The 20,652-nt window shown below is 42.3% G+C and overlaps 1 protein-coding gene across 2 annotated transcripts; it reads right to left on the minus strand.

Moving 5' to 3' along the window:
- Nucleotides 1–648: 648 nt before the first annotated feature.
- Nucleotides 649–19,377, minus strand: ARF1 (ARF GTPase 1). Of its 2 annotated transcripts, none has more exons than XM_088654258.1 (5): nt 19,283–19,377; nt 6,325–6,507; nt 5,058–5,168; nt 3,055–3,179; nt 649–2,250 (listed from the first exon to the last, which is right to left on the minus strand). In XM_088654258.1, the coding sequence occupies exons 2-5, from the start codon at nt 6,470–6,472 to the stop codon at nt 2,089–2,091; spliced, it is 546 nt and encodes a 181-aa protein (XP_088510384.1). In that variant the 5' UTR covers nt 6,473–6,507; nt 19,283–19,377; the 3' UTR covers nt 649–2,088. The 2 variants fall into 2 exon arrangements, with proteins under 2 accessions (XP_088510384.1, XP_034985174.1); XM_035129283.3 differs by lacking the exon at nt 19,283–19,377 and adding an exon at nt 18,959–19,123.
- Between the last annotated feature and the right edge of the window lie 1,275 nt (nt 19,378–20,652).

Here is a 20,652-nt window from a genome sequence, read left to right on the forward strand (position 1 = left end):
TCTTTTTGCAATATTGAGTTTTTGAGCTATTTTTTTAGTGAAATTCGCCAAAATCTATACTTCCCAACACAGGCTGCCATATGTCCGAATTTTCCTGGATTTGTGCAATTTCCACCTGGAAGCTGTTTACGAGGGCCGAATACTGGCTACGTCCAGGAAATTCCAGGCGTATGGCAACCCTACTTAACGGTTGCAAACATGTTTACCTAGCTGAAAGCAGGTTTTTGGGGAGCCCCTGCTCAAGGAAGGCAATTCCCTAATTCAGCTATTTACATAACGTGTAGGGTCATTCTTGAAGGGTGACTAAATAACACAAATTTAAAATTATCCAGTGTATATGCCTCATTTGCTTTTTGAACAGTTCTGGCCCACTAGCCTGTTCCTGCCAATACTCTGCCCACAACCCATATGGTAACTCACCATATCCCATAATATGTTCCCAAGTAAGAGTTGAACTGGTATGTGGCAGATTACAAGAGGGGCATGTTCCATAGCATTCACAAGTCTGCTTTAAGATGATATATATGAGGGGGAAAAACAGCTTTACTCTAACTTTGTGGACTTCTTCTTTACTTCAATATGCAGGAGCTCAAGGAGGTAGGAAGGGAACTGGAAGTGGCTACTCAAAAGCAAAAACTGACGAGCGCAAACACTATGAAAGGCTTTATTCAGTATGTATTTGATTATGGAGCCCAGCAAGATGGAACAGGCAAAGCATGAAAACCCCAGGAAATAGTTAAGAGATTTTTATTCTAATAGCTTTAATTACAGTGCTTGTTTGTCGAAATGAAAACTGAAAACAAGTATACAAAACAGTTGATTACTGTGTATTGAAAGCAAATAAAGAGATTTTCCACAACACTAAACAAACCAGTTCTGATAGTTCCTCAAGTTAAAGTTTAAACAGCTCCAGCTTCTTCAGTGTTTTATCAAAATACAAAAGAAAAAAAAAGTTAAGAGGTCCTCTTGATGGCAAATCTGAACCTTGCAGTATGAGGGATGCGAAGGGGTTTCCACACATATACAGATATGGGAGTGTTCCAAAAAATGGCATCAAACACTTCTAGAATGGAATGAAACTCCAAACTCTCATGCTTTTAGTATTCCCCCCCCTAAACACTACATTAGGTGGCTTGGATGGCATTTCTTACTTAAGTACAGTACTTGCTGATGACAGAGCTGAGCACTGCTATGGGCTGCTGTACTCTGTGGAAATCATGTGTCTTCTGGAGTCCTGTAGTTCTACATGAGAAAAGTCCAAAACACTTGGGGAGGGGGCGACAACAGAACAGGTAAAGGATGGCATCCAAATTAGACGCAAGAGGAGAAAAACGTTCTTGCCCAAATCTGAGAGAGCACTAGAGGGTCATAGTGTTTTTTACATGTGCGCCAATTTCTCTTTAAGTCTGTGGCCTGAACTGAACCGAACTCTGACTTTAGGAGATCCCACATTCACGAAAAACACAAAAGAGGTTGTCAAGCACAGGAAGATCCAGGATGCCGCTCATTCCATGGATCTATAACATGTTAAATTGCTGGTATTCAAGTTGTTGCAGAACTCACAATGGACATTTTGTTCAAGTGTTTCAGCTCTCCTTCTTTCCTAAAAAAGAAACTGACATCTCCAGGCTAAAAAACAGCCACCAAATCTGGCCTCCCCACAGACCTCGCGAGCCAAGAGGGATTGTATTCAGCTCTAGCGTACAACCAGACAACTGGCAACCTTTCTCTGAATCCACTTCAAATCCCTTTCCCAGTACTAAACAGCGAGTTGATTTTCTTTATAATAAAAAAGCTGAGTAATATTGCATAGGAGTACCAGAAACTGTCTCATTGGAAACAAGAACTATTTACATTAAATAAGAAACCTAAACTGTTTTCAGGCTTGGATTTGCCACATGTACAGCATGGTGGAGGACATCCTGTGACAAGAGAAATGAAAACAGCTTCCGGCACTCAATACCACAAAGTAGCATGGTTTGCCACATTAGAGTAAAGCGAAGGGTGGAGGAGGAGGAGGAGGAGGAGAAGGAGGAGGAAATAAGGAGGGGTGGAGAAAAGAGGGAAAAGAAGAGTATTTTTAGGGCTTCATTTCTGGTTTCGGAGCTGATTGGACAACCAGTCCAGTCCTTCATAGAGACCGTCTCCACTAGTGGCACAGGTGGCCTGGATATACCAGTTCCTGTGGCGAAGAGAATGCAGTCCTAGTTTGTCTGTGATTTCTGCTGCATTCATCGCATTAGGCAGGTCCTGAAAAATGGAAGCAATTTGCTTTAGAAAATGGATTTTTGTTTCCTTTAGAGAATTCACAGGGAGAATCTGCAACAAACAGTTCAAATGTGGCATAATGGTAAAATGTTGCATTGACCATTAACCTGTGCGATTTGGACTACAGTGTGTTATAGACAGAACCAGATCTGGTTCCCTGAGGCCAAAGACATCCTTGTACTCTCACATGGCTTGCAACAGTAGCAACTCGCCCTTCTCAATCCAGTGAGCACACAGAAGGCCCATAGTACAGAGTGGCAATTTTGAATCTGGCTGTAGTTGTAGCATGCAAAATTCCCAAGTTGTCTTAAGTGTGGTGGAGAAAAAGTGATGGAAAAGAGAGACTTGTAAAGGCAACAGAAGCAGATTCTCTGGGATATCCATATAATCATCTAAATTCAGAATCTGTCAGATATTTTTGGTACTTTTAAACCCCTACATAAAGGCATTGCAGTGCCACAACTCCAATTTGTTTGGAGGTACAGTAGTTCGGGAAAGTCAATAAAGAACCACACTTTTAGCATGGTAAAATTGTATGTTTTGTGTTGCAAGGGAAGTCCCGGGGGCTCCTTAATGCAATTGTGTCATGCAAGAGACCATATATTCTACTTCTGAAATCTGTCAGTAATATTATTTCCAGCCTACTGCCGACAGCAAGGCCCACAGACATAGGCATAACCAACAGAGTGTGACTGGAAGGTGAGAACTCTTACAGCCCACCATCACAACTGGAGGCAAAGGGAACCCTGGGAGACCATTCTGGCTATGCTGTTCACGATCACTTACCTGTTTGTTAGCAAACACTAAAAGGACAGCATCTCTGAGCTCATCTTCTGCCAACATTCTCATAAGTTCTTCTCGGGCCTCATTGACTCTCTCTCTGTCGTTACTATCAACCACAAAGATCAAACCTACAAAGGAAACAACAGTTGTTTACATGGACAGGCATGGAGACAGAGAGCCTTTCTGAAAGGAAGTTTTAAGTATGGAACTAGGTCTACTGTCATAAAAATGTGTCTATACCAATAGGCACTGGCAATCTATAATGTCATTTAAATCAAATTCACTGCAGTTACGGGGCCAAAGCTAACCACACAGCAATCAAGTAATAGTGAACTATGTGAAGAAGCCATTTACTCAATTTAGAAATCAAGTATTGCTTTTGATCAAGCCAATGGAGGTATATAATCTTTTGGAATCTGCTCAAAATCAAAGGCTATAACAATGATGGGATAATTCTGGACATTTGCAAACAAGGTAGGGAAGTACGAGTAGGAACCCTTTAAATAAGATTCTTGGGCTCTTAGAAAACTGTAAGAAGTGCCTACCAAAATTCTGCATGCCAAAGCCACAGATGAAAGAAAAAAAGATCAATATTTAGAGAATTGTTTAACATGATGGGACTTATTTTACCTCTACTTGTCAGTCAACAGATCCTAAGGTGGTGCTATCTAACCAAGTGTTCAAGGGAAGCCACCCTACAGCTAAGATCATCTTGTTTTTCCAGTGATTCTGAAAATTTAGCTCTCGGGTCACAGCAACGTTGACACCATAAGACAAAGCAGCCTCAACAAGGATTTAAAAAGCAGTGAGACAACAGGCAACAATGTCAAGTTATGCGTCTACATCACCGATGTAGCAGCTCCTGTGCTTAAAGGTAAACTGTGAAAGCAAAACACATGCTGATCTGTCACAGCCTTTGCTAAGTCTAATAAAACAGATACAAGATTTAATGCACACAGCAATAACCTCGCTAAAAGATAATGAAGCTAACAATCAAAAGGCCACCAAGTGACCTGAAAGTGGTTTTCATTATACACATTATATACCCTCAGTTACAACATGCTAGCAGGTTTAGAGAGTTGCCTTCAGTTTTCCCTGAACTTGTTCTATTCAAAAGAAGGGACACCTGGCTAGTGTTGCTGACATGAACACCCAAAACGGACCAGTAGTCCATGGGTTCAAATTGGCCCACAAAAGGCCTTCAATTGTTCTCTGGGGTGATATGGAGGAGTTACACACAGGTGCACAGCTACTTTAAACCAATGTATGGCAAAAACTACTGCAGAAGCTGGAGATGGGGCAATTGGGCAAGCTTGCTAGGTACTCCTTTTGTTTGGCTGCCAAGCAATGACACAAAACCTGAAACCAACACTGAAGGTACATGTACTGACCATGGCATACTACTGGAGCTTGGTTTTGTACACCCTGTGGAAAGGAATCATATAGAATCTAGAGATTAATTTTTGGGAACACAGAAGCTATCTTTTGCAGAAAGAATCAGAAGACTGGCCTATGTATTTTTACCCTCTTTACTGTCTGACAACAGCTCTCCAGGGTTTCAGACAGCAATGATCCTTGATCTCCGTTGGAGATGCTAGAGACGGAATCTAGATTTTTATTTTTATTTTTGCAGGCAAAACTATGGTTCTGATTTAGGGGAATGCAACTGTTGGCATATTTGCAAAGAAAACACTCCAAATGCAATTGCAAGGGTTATGTCACATATGTGAATGAACTAAGATAACCTAAGCTGGCGCAGAATGGAGATGTCCTATCTTGATACTTGTGCTAAGGAAAGACTGTCCCTACTGCAAGTTTCACATTCTGAATGACAAAGATCTGTGGGACAGAAAGACCTAAAGACATATCCCATCACACTCAGTACTAGATAGGTAGCTGACAGGTTTACTTCATGCTATCAACATAGTTATGAAGTAACTGAAGATGCCTGAGTGCATTTCTATAAATACAAAAACAGTATATGGTCAATACAGAAAATAGCTCACCTTGTGTATTCTGGAAATAATGGCGCCATAGTGGCCTGATCTTATCCTGACCACCTACATCCCACACTGTGAAGCTAATGTTCTTGTATTCTACAGTTTCTACATTGAAACCTGAAACAAAAAAGTGGGAGAAAAGTTGAGCAGTTAACAATGAAACAGCATGCTCATCCATATAACCTAAACTACGGTAAGGTATAGAAGGAAATGGTTAAATTTAATTATATGCTTCTTACCCCACACACAATCTCCTGACCAACTGGTCCACATTTTTAAAGCGTCTTAAAATGTATATTCAGAATATATACTAATACCTCATCAAATATATACTTCATAAGGAGTAAACAACTTATTTAACACAGATTTTTGCATCTGAAATGGCAAGTCAGTGAGCTACTATAGTCCAAAGAGCTGAATTGTATGGAAGGCCACACTGAAAACATATTGCCAAGTGAAGAGCCACTAGTAAGTTAGAATACGCAATTGCACCTAAATATTATTTGCATGTCATTTTCATAAGCATACTGGCCAATCTTCATGTATTACAGTGGTACCTCCAGTTGCGGATGGGATCCATTCCGGAGCTCGGGTCAGATCCTAAGGTTTCCGCAACCGGAGGTACCTGTTCTGTGTATGCGTGCGGCGCATACAGCGCGTCTGCGCATGCGGTGAAACCCAGAAAAATACTTCTGGGTTTGCCACTTTTGCAACCTGAGGTTTACGTTATCCGAGGGTAACGTAAGCCAAGGTTCTACTGTATTTCGCAATGCTGCTTCTTTCAAATGTTTGCCACAAGTTTTTAATAGATGTACAGTATGGCACCTCTCCTATGGCTAGTTTCTCATTTTAAAATGGAAATACAACCGACCAATGAGATAACATATTACATATCACAGTAGATATTAACCAAAGCAACAAAAATGGCTGTAGCAACATCTTAAACATTCATAGACATTGTCAACATTTTCTTCCCTCTACTATTCCAGCATTAGTCAAATCCTTTCTTGAAGAGAAGCAAATTAAGAAATATTGGAGTTTTATCTTGTGTTCTCTAACCAATGAATTGTAATGGATCTACAAACATGGTTAGAGCGACCAAATGCTTATTTCACCTGGGTAACAAGTGCATCATCACAGACATACGCAGACCAACCATATGCAAGTTTACTCAACAGTACTGCCAGTCTGCGTACAATTCCAATATTTATCTCCTTTTAAAAATGTTTAAAACAGTCACATATTTGTAAAGGGAAGCTGCTTAACATCTTACCTATAGTAGGGATGGTAGTTACTATTTCACCGAGCTTAAGTTTGTACAATATAGTAGTCTTTCCTGCAGCATCCAGCCCGACCATAAGTATGCGCATCTCTTTTTTGCCAAAAAGGCCTTTGAAGAGGTTAGCGAAAATATTTCCCATGCTTAAGTCTGGGCTCACTCACTGGACAAAGAAATCTAGGAGAAAATAAATTCAAAACAGTTAGTTCTGTACAGTGTGATGATCACACCCAGCTCAATCCTTAGATGTAAAAGCCCCCGGGAACTTAGCGAGATTTATTTCCAAGTGTTAAGTGTGAAAGGCCACCTCACAACAATGGGGGCTTAATGCAGAGCAGAAGTTTTAAGAGTGTGAACAGGGATTAGATTGGAAAGGTCATTTTCAATGGTGGGTTCTCAGCTTTGGATACTGCAAAAAGACCAACAGTAACAGATAGTTTTAACACAAGACACACAAAATGGGTTTTGTAGGACACTGCAAGTGGACTATCTTAACCAGTTCGGGGGAAGAGAAGAAAGAAGCTTGAGGAATTCCCACCATCCAGCTTGAATGGTAGCCCCTCCCTCTCCCATCACAGGGCCTTCTGCAGAAGCATTTTGTTTTGAAAGGAGTGAGAAATGGCAACTTCTTCTAAACAAATGGCCTTTTCCATTATACTGTATTATGTTTTTTAAAAAATCAATGCTTTTGTTCAAGACTCTTACATAAACTTTGTGAGGTCTGCCTGAAAAGGGTTGTATGAAATGAAATGTTTGCTGCAGTAAATGCTTTTCATATTCTTCAGTATATAGTATTCTAGAGAAACCATTCAAAGTGTACAAGAAACATATTTGTTTATACGACTGCTTCTCACAGATGTGAACATGAAATCCTTATTACATCAAAACAAAGAAAATGACCACTGGAGTCTGATTTCACAACTTATTCCTATTGATTTTCAAGCACTTTTTATTTTGTAACCAAACCTTGTAACAAGCAAGGCAAGGCACCAAGAAGGGTGAGGACACTCCCAAGTTACTCTGAGATAGCATAATAAGACTGTATTGAAAGTATTGTAGGCTACCAGGGAAGTCTTACAACTTGAAATACATTGCAAACCTAAATATACTGGATTGTATCTAACCAAGCAGTTCCATTAGCACAAGGACTTCCACTTGTGCACTAGTGCTCCCCCACTCTCCTTGTCCCCCACCCTGACAATTTGCAGAATAAATTTGGGGGCCACACAGGGGGAGGAGAGGTTGTGTTGCAAAGTCCTAGTGCTAAAATGACTAGCATCCAGGTTTTAAAATGTCTGAGTAAAAGCACAATGCTACCAATTTCCTGCATTTTAAAAATTGTCATACATATGCTATAGTAACAAGGAAGTTAGTATCATTAGCAGGAATGTCATAATAAAAGATTATTCCACTTTCCTTAACGGAAAAAAAATCAAATGTGCCTCACTAATCCACACCACACTAGGCACCACTTCCCCAAAATTATGATTGACTTGATAATTTAGAGATGGAAAAATCAGATTCCAGCAGCTCAATTCATACAAAAGGGTAAAACACCGTTTCAAAATTCAAAACAACAACAACCCAGCATCAACAGAGACTTAGGCAACTAAGCTCCTGGGGTTCTCCATCCATCCCAAATACTATGTCTCATAGAAGGCTTTAAAAGGCTGGGGGGGGGAAGATGATGGCTACTTGGGGACACAGCTTCTACTTAGCCACACTTGGCAGACATATCGACCGCTAGCACCGCGGTTCAAGCACATGAAAAAGAAAAAGAAATTATATATTGGTAGCCATGTGGATTTTAAAGCACTTTCTTAGAACAGGATCATTGCTTGTCTTAAAAAAAACACATTACCTTTATTTAGCAACAGATTTCACTCTGGCAGCCAAAAAGAACATTTTATATACAGTGAGTCAACACAGGGTTCACACCTTTATTACACTTACACACTAAGAACAGGAGAAACATCGTGAATAGTTCATATTAGCAAAGCAGCTTTTTCCTAGAGCTTCAGTCATTCTCTGTGTCACCAGAGGAACAAACAACAATCCTTATTTGGTTAGAGGAAGGGCCTTGTAGGAGTGAAAAACAAGTCCTGCTTTCTGGCCATGGTTACTCCAGGACAGCTTTTAACTCTCTGCACAGCCCTTCCAATGCTCTGCAACGTATAAGCAAATTCACCCATGTTCTCTTTTGCTCCACAACTACTGTAAATACTAACCTAGCAGAAAATGCAATTATCTATATTATTGTAGTAAGTATGTATCAATGTTCTTAGCTCACTGGGAAATGGCTTTAAATCAAACTCAACTATGTTATCCTGGGAAATCACTTTTCTTTTGAAGACACCTGCTTATAGTGTCTCTTTCAGAAATTAACACATTGCCAAGAATATTCCGTGTTTTCTTACAAAACATATTCCACATGCTTGCTAGGAGTGCCCCAAAGATAATCAATCCATACATTTCACATTTTAGCTTTGCAAATTAACACATCCTATCAACTTTGTTAGGACAAGCTGACAGTATAACATGGTAGTCACACAATGTTCAGTTTCCTGCAGATCACTGTCAACACCACTCAACAGCTGCTAATTGGATTTCCAAAAGTATGACTCTCAAGAATGCTTCAGGAAACAAAGACACCTCGAAAATAACAAAGAAAAGATTGATGGCCAAAATTTAAAAAACTGCATTATCTTTATTGTTTTCTGCTTGAAGCTTAAATATTTTGAGATTAAACCCCTGCTTTTAAACATGTCAGACACTAAGCACATGATATCAAACTCACGAGAAGACTGCACGTAACAGGGGCTCAGTTACCTTTGCTTCAAATACCACCAAAGATATTAACTTTATGCAGCAAAAAAACAGAGGCCACCACTTACCTGGTGCCATGATTGATGGCATGAATCAACTACAGTACAAACATTTAGGGGAGTAGTTATTAACATCAGTTCAGCATAGAGTACAGTGTGGGAATCTTTCTTAGGAACTTCTATTCACTGCCACAGTGAATTCTAACTGCATGGACCCATCCTTAGATCAGAGGAGGGGAACCTGCAGCACTCCAGGTTCCATCAGTTCTAGGCAGCATGGCTGTATGATACAGCTCAACATTTAGAAGCCCACAGGTTCCCCAGCCATGGCTCAGGCAGAAGCTGCATGCAACACTCTTAATACCTGACTGTTGTGTGCCCATAACAGCTTATTTCACACAGTCCATACATATCATTGCATAGTTGTGTCTAAACTACACATGAAATCTTTGTAGTTCAATTGCCTCTGGCTGTTTACAGTATTTAAGATAACATCAAAACTAAAATATCTACGCATAATAATAATAAATTTATAATTTATTATTTATACCCCGCCCATCTGGCCGGGTTCCCCCAGCCACTCTGTGTACAGTTGTGTGTACGTTTATACTTAAAATCTCAACCCATAAACTCTTAATTTTACAGACTTCAGTAAGGCTAATCTGGAGTTGGAAAAGACTAATTTTCAGGTTCCACGGGAACAGGATTAACTAAAAATCATTATTATGCAATAGTCCATTGCAGCATTTCTTGACCATTTTGGAACTTTACAAAACTATAAATTAAGTGTAAAAATAATGCTATGGGGAGGATACTGTACTGGAGTACAATATGCAACTATTTCTGCCCTTCCCCAAACATTTCCACTGCCCTTTCACCTTTCTTTCTACAAGTCCAAGTAACCATTTCTTCGATACTTTGTCTCCCACCCCCTCACACACCTCATGACTACTAACAGCTTTCATTCCCCAAAAGAATGTGCAGAGATTTTACTATGCAGTTGTGTACCTTCAGCCTGCATGGACTACAAATACAAGATGGGCATTAGAAAAGGAATACCTTAACTTTAAAACTACACAAACTCACTAGCTAGCCAAGCTAGGCTAACCAATGTTTTCAGTATCATGTGCTGCTTGCTACAGAACAATTCCCTTGTGGTCAAGACTGTTTGCACACATTAATCCCCAACTGATACTTACAGGTTCTCCCCACAATCAGAGTTCTGCTTTTCAAAAAATAAACTAAAGAGTGCTTCAAGATACTAGCAGTGTCCTGGCTGTTCATGTAAGACGTGTAGACTGGCTAATGTGCATGGATGCAGCACAAGCATTTGTCCTATTCAGAGTTGGCCATTTAGCATCCCTTCAAAGTCCCTTCATGACGAGGCAACAGCCACCAACACATATACTTTATCCACTATACCTTATGGACTGCAGGCTGGTGTGAACTTCATACAGGGAAATGTTATTTCATATTTAGCACTCCCTATAATAGCAGGCGTGTATGTATATCCACTGCTGCATCCAAAGAGTGGTGTGAAGAGAGACTTGTTCAATGGTAAAGGGACCCCATTAGGTCCAGTCACGGACGACTCTGGGGTTGCGGCGCTCATCTTGCTTTATTGGCTGAGGGAGCCAGCGTACAGCTTCCGGGTCATGTGGCCAGCATGACTAAGCCACTTCTGGCGAACCAGAGCAGTGCACGAAAACGCCGTTTACCTTCCCGCCAGAGCAGTACCTATTTATCTACTTGCACTTTGATGTGCTTTTGAACTGCTAGATTGGCAGGAGCAGGGACCAAGCAACGGGAGCTCACCCTGTTGTGGGGATCCGAACTGCCGACCTTCTGATCGGTAAGCCCTAGGCTCTGTCCCTTTGTTCAATGGTAGAGAGCCCTTTATTCTTAAGAAAATAGAGCAGCAGAGTCTTTTAACACCCCTTGCCTCCCCTCAAACATCAGTCCTGTTTGCCTATCTGTACTGGCAGCATGCTGGCATAAGGAGCTCCCTGGCAGTAAGTCTCTGGGTCTCAAACATCTTCTGCTTTCAAAGTCATAACAATTAGTAAAAGAGAACACACTGTGATATCACTGTGTGGTAGAGTTTCCTATTACTGCTTCACTTGCTCATTTGCAGGGGTAGGGAAACAATCCAATTCAATGACTTCACATTCTGTGGTCTGTACTAGCTGTTACAGTAAGAGGAAGATGAAGATATTTCATAGGGCTGCTGCTTCTGGAAGCTTCTACCTATCCTGTATAATGTCTAGTTTAGTCCCAAACATATATTTCAATAATTCTATAGCTCTTTTAACACAATTTTTGGGCTCTTGCACAGGAAGGCAGATTGCTAGATACAGACACATGGTGCAACTCTCCACATAAAAAAACAACAACTGCATGTTCCTTGAGTGTGCCTTCATTTGTGACCAGCAATGAAACCTAAATGGATTGCACCTAGACAAGCAAAAAGCATAAACAGCACACAGGCCTAGAGCAAAATACTTTCTCGCAGTAAATGGCTTAAATATTAAGCTGCATTAATTGTTACCCCACACAGAAAAGTACTGAACTGTTTTTACACTCTAGTGAGATTATCAATCAGAGGAGGAAGCAAACAATAGTGTGTAACACATTTGGACTGAGACGCCTATGAAAGAAGAATTTGAGAATGGAAATATTAGCATGTGGTATTTCACTTCTCCAAAAAATTACTTAGAAATAATATTGTTGGATTTTTGCATACTGCAAGAAAGACTGCTGAATATATTTAAAAAGTTGCAAAAGCTGGAAGCTTACTAAAACTCCTTGCCTAAAAGTTGCAAAAAGGGGCTCAAATGACATTTCAAGGCTGGACAGCTGACACAGCAAAATATTCAAGTTAGTAAAAGGAATTCCAGCTGTTCTCCAATCCTATAAAATAACCATGTTTTAAAATGAATCCTAATTAGACCATACATGATTCAAAATCTTAATGAAAAACAATTAAGTCATAAAACATGTGAAAATACATTTGAATTTGAAACAAATAGGACAATGATAGAGATTCTTACCATATCAGGGTATAAGAAAAGTAAATGATTGCTAACTGCTCAGACAAGAAATGCTCCTGAGCTAGGGTATCAAGATTCCCCCATAAGCACTATTTCCCAATTTCAAATGGGAAGGAAGCAGCACTTAGCAAGCTAGTTTAGGTATGAGAGTAACACAGGCATTCCTATTTTGTTTTCAAATGATCTCTTTCTACAGCACTAGATCTCTCATAGCATGAGCATAGTATGTCTTGCTTGGTCAAATAAGTCATGGAACAGGCCAAGGAGAAGATTAATTGAGCAGTTTCATGACAAATTATTTTTGTCATGGAAGAATTTGAACTTTCAGTATTACCCAGACAGTGGGAAAATGTACTAGCTTCAATACCTAAGGTGTCATTAGATTTAAAAGTAAGACTAATACAACAAAAAAATAATATTTAAGAGTTTATTGGACCCTTTACGGTTGTATCAAAGGGGTTAGCTAAGATAGCTGTGTTGGAAATGTGGCAAGGAAAACTTATTTGTACAGTAAAATAAAAAAATTCCTTCAGTAGCACCTTAAAGACCAACTAAGTTTATATTTTGGTATGAGCTTTCGTGTGCATGCACACTTCTTCAGATACACTAGAAACAGAAGTGTCAGACCCTATATATATACAGAGGGTATTTGTACAGTGTTCTTTACTTAAGAAGTTTTGGGAGAGAGTGCTAGACTGTGTAACTATGACTGTGCAGAAAAAGTTAAAGCTTTCAGAGGAGAATATTTTATTGAACTATATACCTGCAGGATGGAAATTATTAACGGGACAAGGGAAATGGATTTTCTGTGCCCTAATGTTGGCCAAGAGATTCATATTGAGGAACTGGAAAAATAAAGATATGATACCCTTCATTCAGTAGACTGATATGACATCACTGGCAATTTATGAACGGACTGCTTACAGGCGCAGATTCTGTATGGATAAATACGATAACATTTTGAACGAGTTTATACAAAATGTAGTATGCTTTTAACATTTACATAAGCACTAGGACAATAGCACTATACTAATTTATGCAAGAAAGTATGGGAATATCATATGTTGCTTTTTATTTTCACTTTTATGTTTCTCATTTTTCTCCCTTACTTTCCCTTTTTTTTCTGTAGCACTTTACTTCTTTTAACTGAAATCACCTTAATAAAATATAAATATCAAAAAAGACAAATTATTTTTGCAAAAGTAGTGCTTAGAATAGATGAGATTCCCTCCAAAGGTAGGCTAATCTGCAAAAAAATTAAAATAGTTATGCATTATTTGAATGCTTCCTTTTGTCCAAAGGATGGACTTCACACGATGCATACATACCTTAGCTGGTTGGGGCAATAAGTCACTACCTTAAAAGTGGTTGAAAAAAGGATTAGAAAAAAACTCATGAAAAGCAAGTTTAGCAATGACTAATAGCTCTGACTGCTAAATAGGACCTCAATGTTTTCAAAGGCAGCATATCTTTAACCCTAGGACTCAACAAGCAGCAGCTCATATGGTCAGTTTGTAATCTTCCCAGGGATCTCGGACTGTTCCACTATTGAAAACAGAATGCTGAAGAGATGGACATTGGCCTCACTGGGCAGGGCAATTACTGGATGGAGTCTGCTTGGAGAGTTAGAGGCACAATGAACGCGATTTTATTCCGTACAAGTTTATCATACATGAGCTATAAAGAAAGAAACCTCATTACAACAAAGGGGTATTTAATGCTTATACGTCCAACCATACAACATGCCTCTTCTATAAAGTCTAAAATAAGACTAAACTGTATTAAAAGTGCAATTCTGGTGCACATTATCTTGGAAAATAGGCAACCAACCAGCAAACAAACTTCACTGAATTACTTCATAATCTGAGATTAATGATACCTGTACGAGCTAGCACTGCTTTATAACAGGGCTGATTAACCCCAGGAACAAAGGTCTGATACAGTTTCCCAGCAATTTTTTCTGTGCCACCTCCCAAACCACATGGATTTGGGTGACAATGGGAAAAGCAAAAGACAAGACAGTATGCCGTGGGGTAGAAAAGTTTAAATGTTCCCATCCAACCTAGTGCTGTGATGGGGATGCAAATTATTAGCTCTCCAATTTGAAGTGCTCATTTTGACTTGTAAAACCTTGCATGGCTCGGGACCCCAAAACTTTTCCCTGCATGGGCCTACCCAGATCCTGAGATCAACACCCGAGGCCTTTCTCTGCGTGCCCCTGCCAAGAGACGTCTGGAAAAAGAAACACAGGTCTTCTCTGTGACAGCCTGTCTATGGAAAACTGTCTAGAGCAGAGGTAGTCAACCTTTTTATACCTACTACCCACTAATGCATCTTTCTTTATGGTAAAATTTCCTTACCACCCACCAGTGTTCGATGGAAGGATTCAGCTTGTGCCGTAGAATCCACTACCGCCCACCTAGAATCCTGAAACGCCCACTAGTGGGTGGTAGGGACCAGGTTGACAACCCCTGGTCTAGAGTGAAGCTTGTGTGGTGCTGAATTGTCAAGTCTTCAGCATATTTGTTTCTCCAAGGAATTTGGATAGCACCAGTGGTCTGGCATTTGGTGGCTATTATATGTCCATTTATGTGTTGGATGTGGTGTGTGTCAAACTCTTTTTGGGGGGGGGGAAGATAAACACTGCAGTATATATGTTCTGTATTGCTATTCATCATTCCTTCGATAATATTCTTATATTTAGATCACCTTTCCACCTAGGAGCTGAAGGTGGCATACATGGCTCTCCTCCAATTTTCCCCACTCACAGCAACCCTGCAGGGTAGATTAGGTGGACACACAATGTCTGGCTCAAGGTCACCCAGTCAGCTTTATAGCTGAATGGCAATTTGAATCCTGGTTTCATAGATTTAGTGCTTTGGGACTTCTACCTGCTTTGTGAAGAAACTGACACATGTAACTTAAAGTAAACTAATAAACACCTTAGTCACCAAATTGCTAATTGATGCAATGACGACAACTCCTCCTCTTTTGATTTGTGTGTCTGCAAGTGACATGCATACTGTGAATGTGTGCGCAGAATATGAGGGTGGAGTGGCCACATCCACCACTGGCATGTGGCCACGGGTTGGACACATGTGAATGCCTTGGGCCAAAAAAGATCACCCACACTCACTTTCTGAGGAGTGTGGAGTACCTTGGTAAGAACTCCACAACCACTTCAACAGTTAACCTTTTTCTAACCTCAGAAATAATGAGTGTTTCCAGTTAAGGCTTCTTGGTGTGCCCAACCCAAGTAACAAACTTGAAGTTGAAGACAACAACCGACAAGGTCAAAGATAAACAATGAAGCTGGTTGATTTTATGGCCCACAAAGTTTTAATACAATGATAAGTACCTCATGCTACGGTGTAAGCTGATACTTCCCCGAAGGAGTTTGCACAACAGACAGTGCCTGTTTCCTTGTGGTCGAAAGGACAGCAAAGTTCTTATGGCTGACTAATCCAACCTCCCATATGACAATGTAATGAGTGTTAGAAACTACCGTATAAGACAACTGGGCATATAAGACGACCCCCGACTTTTGAGAAGATTTTCCTGGGTTAAAAATATACAGTAAGTTATGAAAGCTAGCAGCTAAATGGCACCTTAAACCTAGTTCAGTGTTTCTCAACCAGTGTGCCTCCAGATGTTTTGGGACTACAACTCCCATCATTCCTGACCACTGGTCTTGCTAGCTAGGGATGATGGGAGTTGTAGTCCCAAAACATCTGGAGGCACACTGGTTGAGAAACACTGACCTAGTTTATAGGTGCAACAAGGGAATATCTAGGCACAGTTCTCAAATAACAATACAAAGCTAAAAATGTGCTGCAGCTAAAATATTATGTTCATTTTTGACATGTTCTAGTCCTTCCCCTGCCCACCCCCCTAATACAGTGGTACCTCTGGTTACAAAGTTAATTCGTTCCGGAGGTCCGTTCTTAACCTGCGGTACCACTTTAGCTAATGGGGCCTCCCGCTGCCGCCACGCCGTTTCTGCTCTCATCCCGAGTAAAGTTCTTAACCCAAGGGTTAGCAGAGTCTGTAACCCGAAGTGTTGGTAACCCAAGGTACCACTGTATTCTTAGGAGGGTATCTTCCCAGTTTCAGAGAGTAGCCGGAAGTGGGGAGGCAGAAAAAGGTCCTCCTTCCACTCTGCAGTTTTAATCTGAAATCTTAGGCGCGGGACTGCTCCCAGAGCTCAGAAACTACTTCGGCTAATGAAATTCCATCACAAAATGCGCCTAGAACAATGGGAGTTTTGAACACTGAATGCAATTACTTCATATGTTTAAATATTGCTAATGTTAATGACAATAAAAGTGTCTGCATCAACACAAGAACAATTCTGTTCTAATCTTACTCCAGCCAATTACCCAATGAATTCTCCAGCACAAGGACTGTTATGTAAAACAACCTGTAGAGCATTTTTCATGGCCCTCTTTCACAGAGCTCCTTAGAAGCTGCATCTAAAGAAATTAGTCAGAAGAAAATGAGAGAGGAAGAAGGAAAAATCTGCCTTGTTCTTACACATGACCATATTCCTTGGAATGAGCCAGCAGCACACCAACAGTCCTATCAGTGTTCATTCTGGAATATAGACTATATCCTATTTGTTCACTGAAGGTGTACAGCCAATTTTCCTCAACAAGCACCAAAGTAATTACCTGCACCTCCCCTACACACACACTCTACTCACAAGCCATGGAGGCCTTCAGCACACTCTCTTACAGCCTTAATCCTTTAAATATAGAAAATAAGGCACCACAGTACATGTGAATGCAGGAGAATGTGGGTAATATTCCCCTAACTGTTCACACAATATCCCCTTCTTAAGTTCAGATACAGGGCAAGAGTGGATAGATATACACTAGAAGAGGAGGGAGAAACAAAACTGAATGGTTGGGAAAGCTGAACTTCTCTAATCTGGATCCTTCCTTATTCTGCAGGTTTCACCCAACATACCCAAAGAATGCACAGAAACACTTACTGGATTTTCATACACTTCTAAGCTATAGAGTTTAAGCTAAAAACATAAGCTAAACAATGTTTTTTTCAAATAAGGGAAGAGGTCTGTAGAGAACTAAATAATTTAAACCGTATTCATGAATGGAGGACTAAATGTACTGTAGAGTTTATTAAGAAATAAAAACACCACCAAACACCTGATGTTTCATTACCAATTACAAGGCATACATAATTAAGAAAGGATATTGACCAGCATTTCGCTGGTATTCCTTCACAGCCAACTTGGAGCTAGTTATCCAAAGGGGCCAAGAAAAAAGACATGGGTACCAAACCCCTTCACTGGAGAAACTATTGCCCTTCCTCATTCCCTCACAGACACACTGCAGTTCTGTCACTACCATACAAGCTGGCAAAAAAAACCCCCAAGTACCGTAACTCAATGAGAAATATTTCAACTGAAATTGTTTTAGCTAAAAATATAAGAGGATGGATTGTTGCCAGTAGAGTGCACCTGGCTGCAAAGAGGAGCTGTGCCAATGAGTGCAGGACTGCCAATGTTGTAGTGTATTTCGGGGAGGGCTATGAAATAATTCCATGTAGCAATGAGACTGCTTTGTGTGTCTGCTGCATAAAGCCTCAAATCTCAACCCTGGAAATGGTTAATGGTATCATAACCATTTCTCCCCTGGAAATGGAGGACGAAGAGGAGCTTTCTGTTCTGCCATTTCACACTTTTTCTGCACTTGCGTAACTTTCTGTCCTGCTGATGAAGTCACCAGTGAGTGACTAAGTGATCAAAATCAGCTTCCCCGCCCCATACCCAGAAACCTCGGGATCACCTACAAGAAACGAAATAAAGAGAGGGAAGACCTGTCCACCTATCCTCTATGTACCCCCAAATGCTGAGATCACAAGCTTTTGGGGAGGATGGGATGGGGGTGTTGCGCTCAAACTCCTCCTCCAGGGGCTCGAACTAAGCAGCAGGTCATGATGGGGTGTGTCCTCATAGTCATGGGGGTTCCCCCCTTCTAAGTCCAGCTAAAACTAAGTAGACATGCCTGACAATCCTCAACTGTTCAAAGAGGGTTTTTTATTTTTAAGCTGCTACTTTAGGAAGTAAAGGAAAGCAACGTGAAAGCGAGTCGGGGAGGAGGGCTGGATGAGACATTTTTACAAAGCAGCAGCAGCAATAGTAGTAGTAGTAGTAGTAAAATAATAATAATAATAGAAGTGTTTGAAGGATGTGCCCGGCGTAGATTGGGGCGAGGGCGGGGGAGAAGAGGTCTGACCACAAGGACAAACAACAATTGGCTGTTTACATTAAAAAAACAATTCGAGGGTCTTTGGGGGGGGAGCAGGAAGGGCGGCCGAATGAGGCCTGGTTGCTTCCTAGCCGTGAGCCGTTAAGATTCGATGGTTGGCGAGGACAGCGTTCAAGGGTGGGCCGTTCAGCTGCGTCTCGCTTCCCGCGACTATCCAAGCAAGTCAGTATTTTTCAGTCTCATAAGGGCCTCTTCCCCCCCCCCGCTTCCTCCGCCGAGGCCAAGCCTGCAGTGCGGCCTGCGGCGGCTCCCCTCCTCGGCCTGGCGCTAAAGGCCAACGGAGGAATGGCAAGAGGAGAGCCGAATCTCCGGGTTACCACCCTCCCTCGCCCGTCGGCGCTGAGCTAGGCCCAAGCGCCGGCACCGCCCGCCCGCCCGGCCCGGCCTCTCGCCGCTTCCCCGACCGCCTTCAGCCTAAAAAAGCAAAGCGGGGCAAAGTGTTGAGGGTAGCGCTGCTTACCGGGCGGCGTCTCGGTCTGCCTCGCTGCTTTGAAACCGTGACTGCTCCTTCCCTGCGTTTTTCTCCTCTCTTTTTTTCTCTTTTCCTTTCCCCCCCTCCTCCCCGCCTTCCTTCTTTCTTCCTCCCTTTTCCCTCCCTTCTCTTTCCCTCACTGCGCCCAGGCACACAAGATGGCGGCTCCCGGCGGCCACGTCAGTGCCAGGGAACCTCGCAAAGCATGACGGGTAAGCAGGGAACTGCTCCCTCTTTCTCTCGGCCTCACTCGCTCGCTCTGTGCGTGCGCGTGGGTGTCCCACCACCACCACCCACCCCTCCCCTCTTTACCTCACGCCGCAGAAAGGGGGGCGAGAGAGAGAGAGGAGCCCCGGAGAGCAGGAAGGTTGAAGGAGGCAGGGGGCGGGGCTTTGGGCGGGGCGGCCAAAGGAAGAGCATCGCGCGTGCGCCAAAAGGAGGGGGGAAGGCAGAGCGGGCGAAGAGGGCGGGACACACACACAAACCACAGGGGAGGTGGGGAAGTGTAGTCAAGGGGAAGCTGCAGGAGAGCATGCGCGCTCGTACCCTTGCCTCGTGCCCATGTAGACAGTTAGAACGCCGGAGGGGTAAAGCGCGCGCGCGCCTCTTCAAAATGCCGTTGACGGCGCGCGGCGGTGGAGATCGCCCGGCGACAGTGCGCGCGCGCGCGCGCTTTTTCACGCCGAACGGCAGTTAGCCTCGCGCTCGAGAAAAGCCGGAGCGCGCCCGGCGGACAAGGGGCGGAGCCTTGTTGGCCCAGCGGGTCTCTTTGCCCCGCCCCCTCGTCGTGAGGCGACCGGGGGACGTGGTTTCCCTCAGAATATATGCAATACTTCCTCGCGGTGAAATAAGTTTCCTGCTTACTCTCTTTAAAAAAAACATGTTTCTGTCAGTTTTAAGCACGTGGGCCCAATGCACGCTGTCCCCATTGAATTCAGGGGAGCTGCTGAGTCGAGCAAACAGCCCCACCGCGTCCACATGGACGACTGTGAGGGAATTTATTGGATTTCAACTGCCATGGCAGCTTGCCATAAAACACACAGGAAGTAACGCCCACGCCGCAAGATAAAGCAAGAGAAGTAGAGGTGAATATGCCATGGTTGTGTAGTTATAGAATCATAGAGTTGGAAGAGACCACAAGGGCCTAGTCCAACGCCCTGCCGAACAGGAAACACTGCCTCTGCTTAAAAGACCTCCAAAGAAGGAGACCACCACACTTCTGGGCAGCAAATTCCACTGTCGAACAGCTCTTACTGTCAGGAAGTTCTTCCTGATGTTTAGGTGGAATCTTCTTTCTTGCAGTTTGAATCCATTGTTCCGTGTCCGCTTCTCTGCAGCAGCAGAAAGCAACCTTTCTCCCTCCTCTATGACATCCTTTGATATATTGGGACATGGCTATCATATCACCCATTAACCTTCTCTTCTCCAGGCTAAACATACCCGGCTCCCTAAGCCGTTCCTCATAAGGCATTGTTTCCAGGCCTTTGACCATTTTGGTTGCCCTCTTCTGGACACGTTCCAGCTTGTCAGTCTCCTTCTTGAACTGTGGTGCCCAGAACTGGACACAGTACTTCAGGTGAGGTCTGACCAGAGCGGAATACAGTGGTACTATTACTTCCCTTGATCTAGATGCTATACTCCTATTGATGCAGCCCAGAATTGCATTGGCTTTTTAAGCTGCT

The sequence above is a fragment of the Zootoca vivipara genome, chromosome 11 (assembly GCF_965207765.1).
Source record: "Zootoca vivipara chromosome 11, rZooViv2.hap1.1, whole genome shotgun sequence".
Taxonomy (NCBI): Eukaryota; Metazoa; Chordata; class Lepidosauria; order Squamata; family Lacertidae; genus Zootoca; species Zootoca vivipara.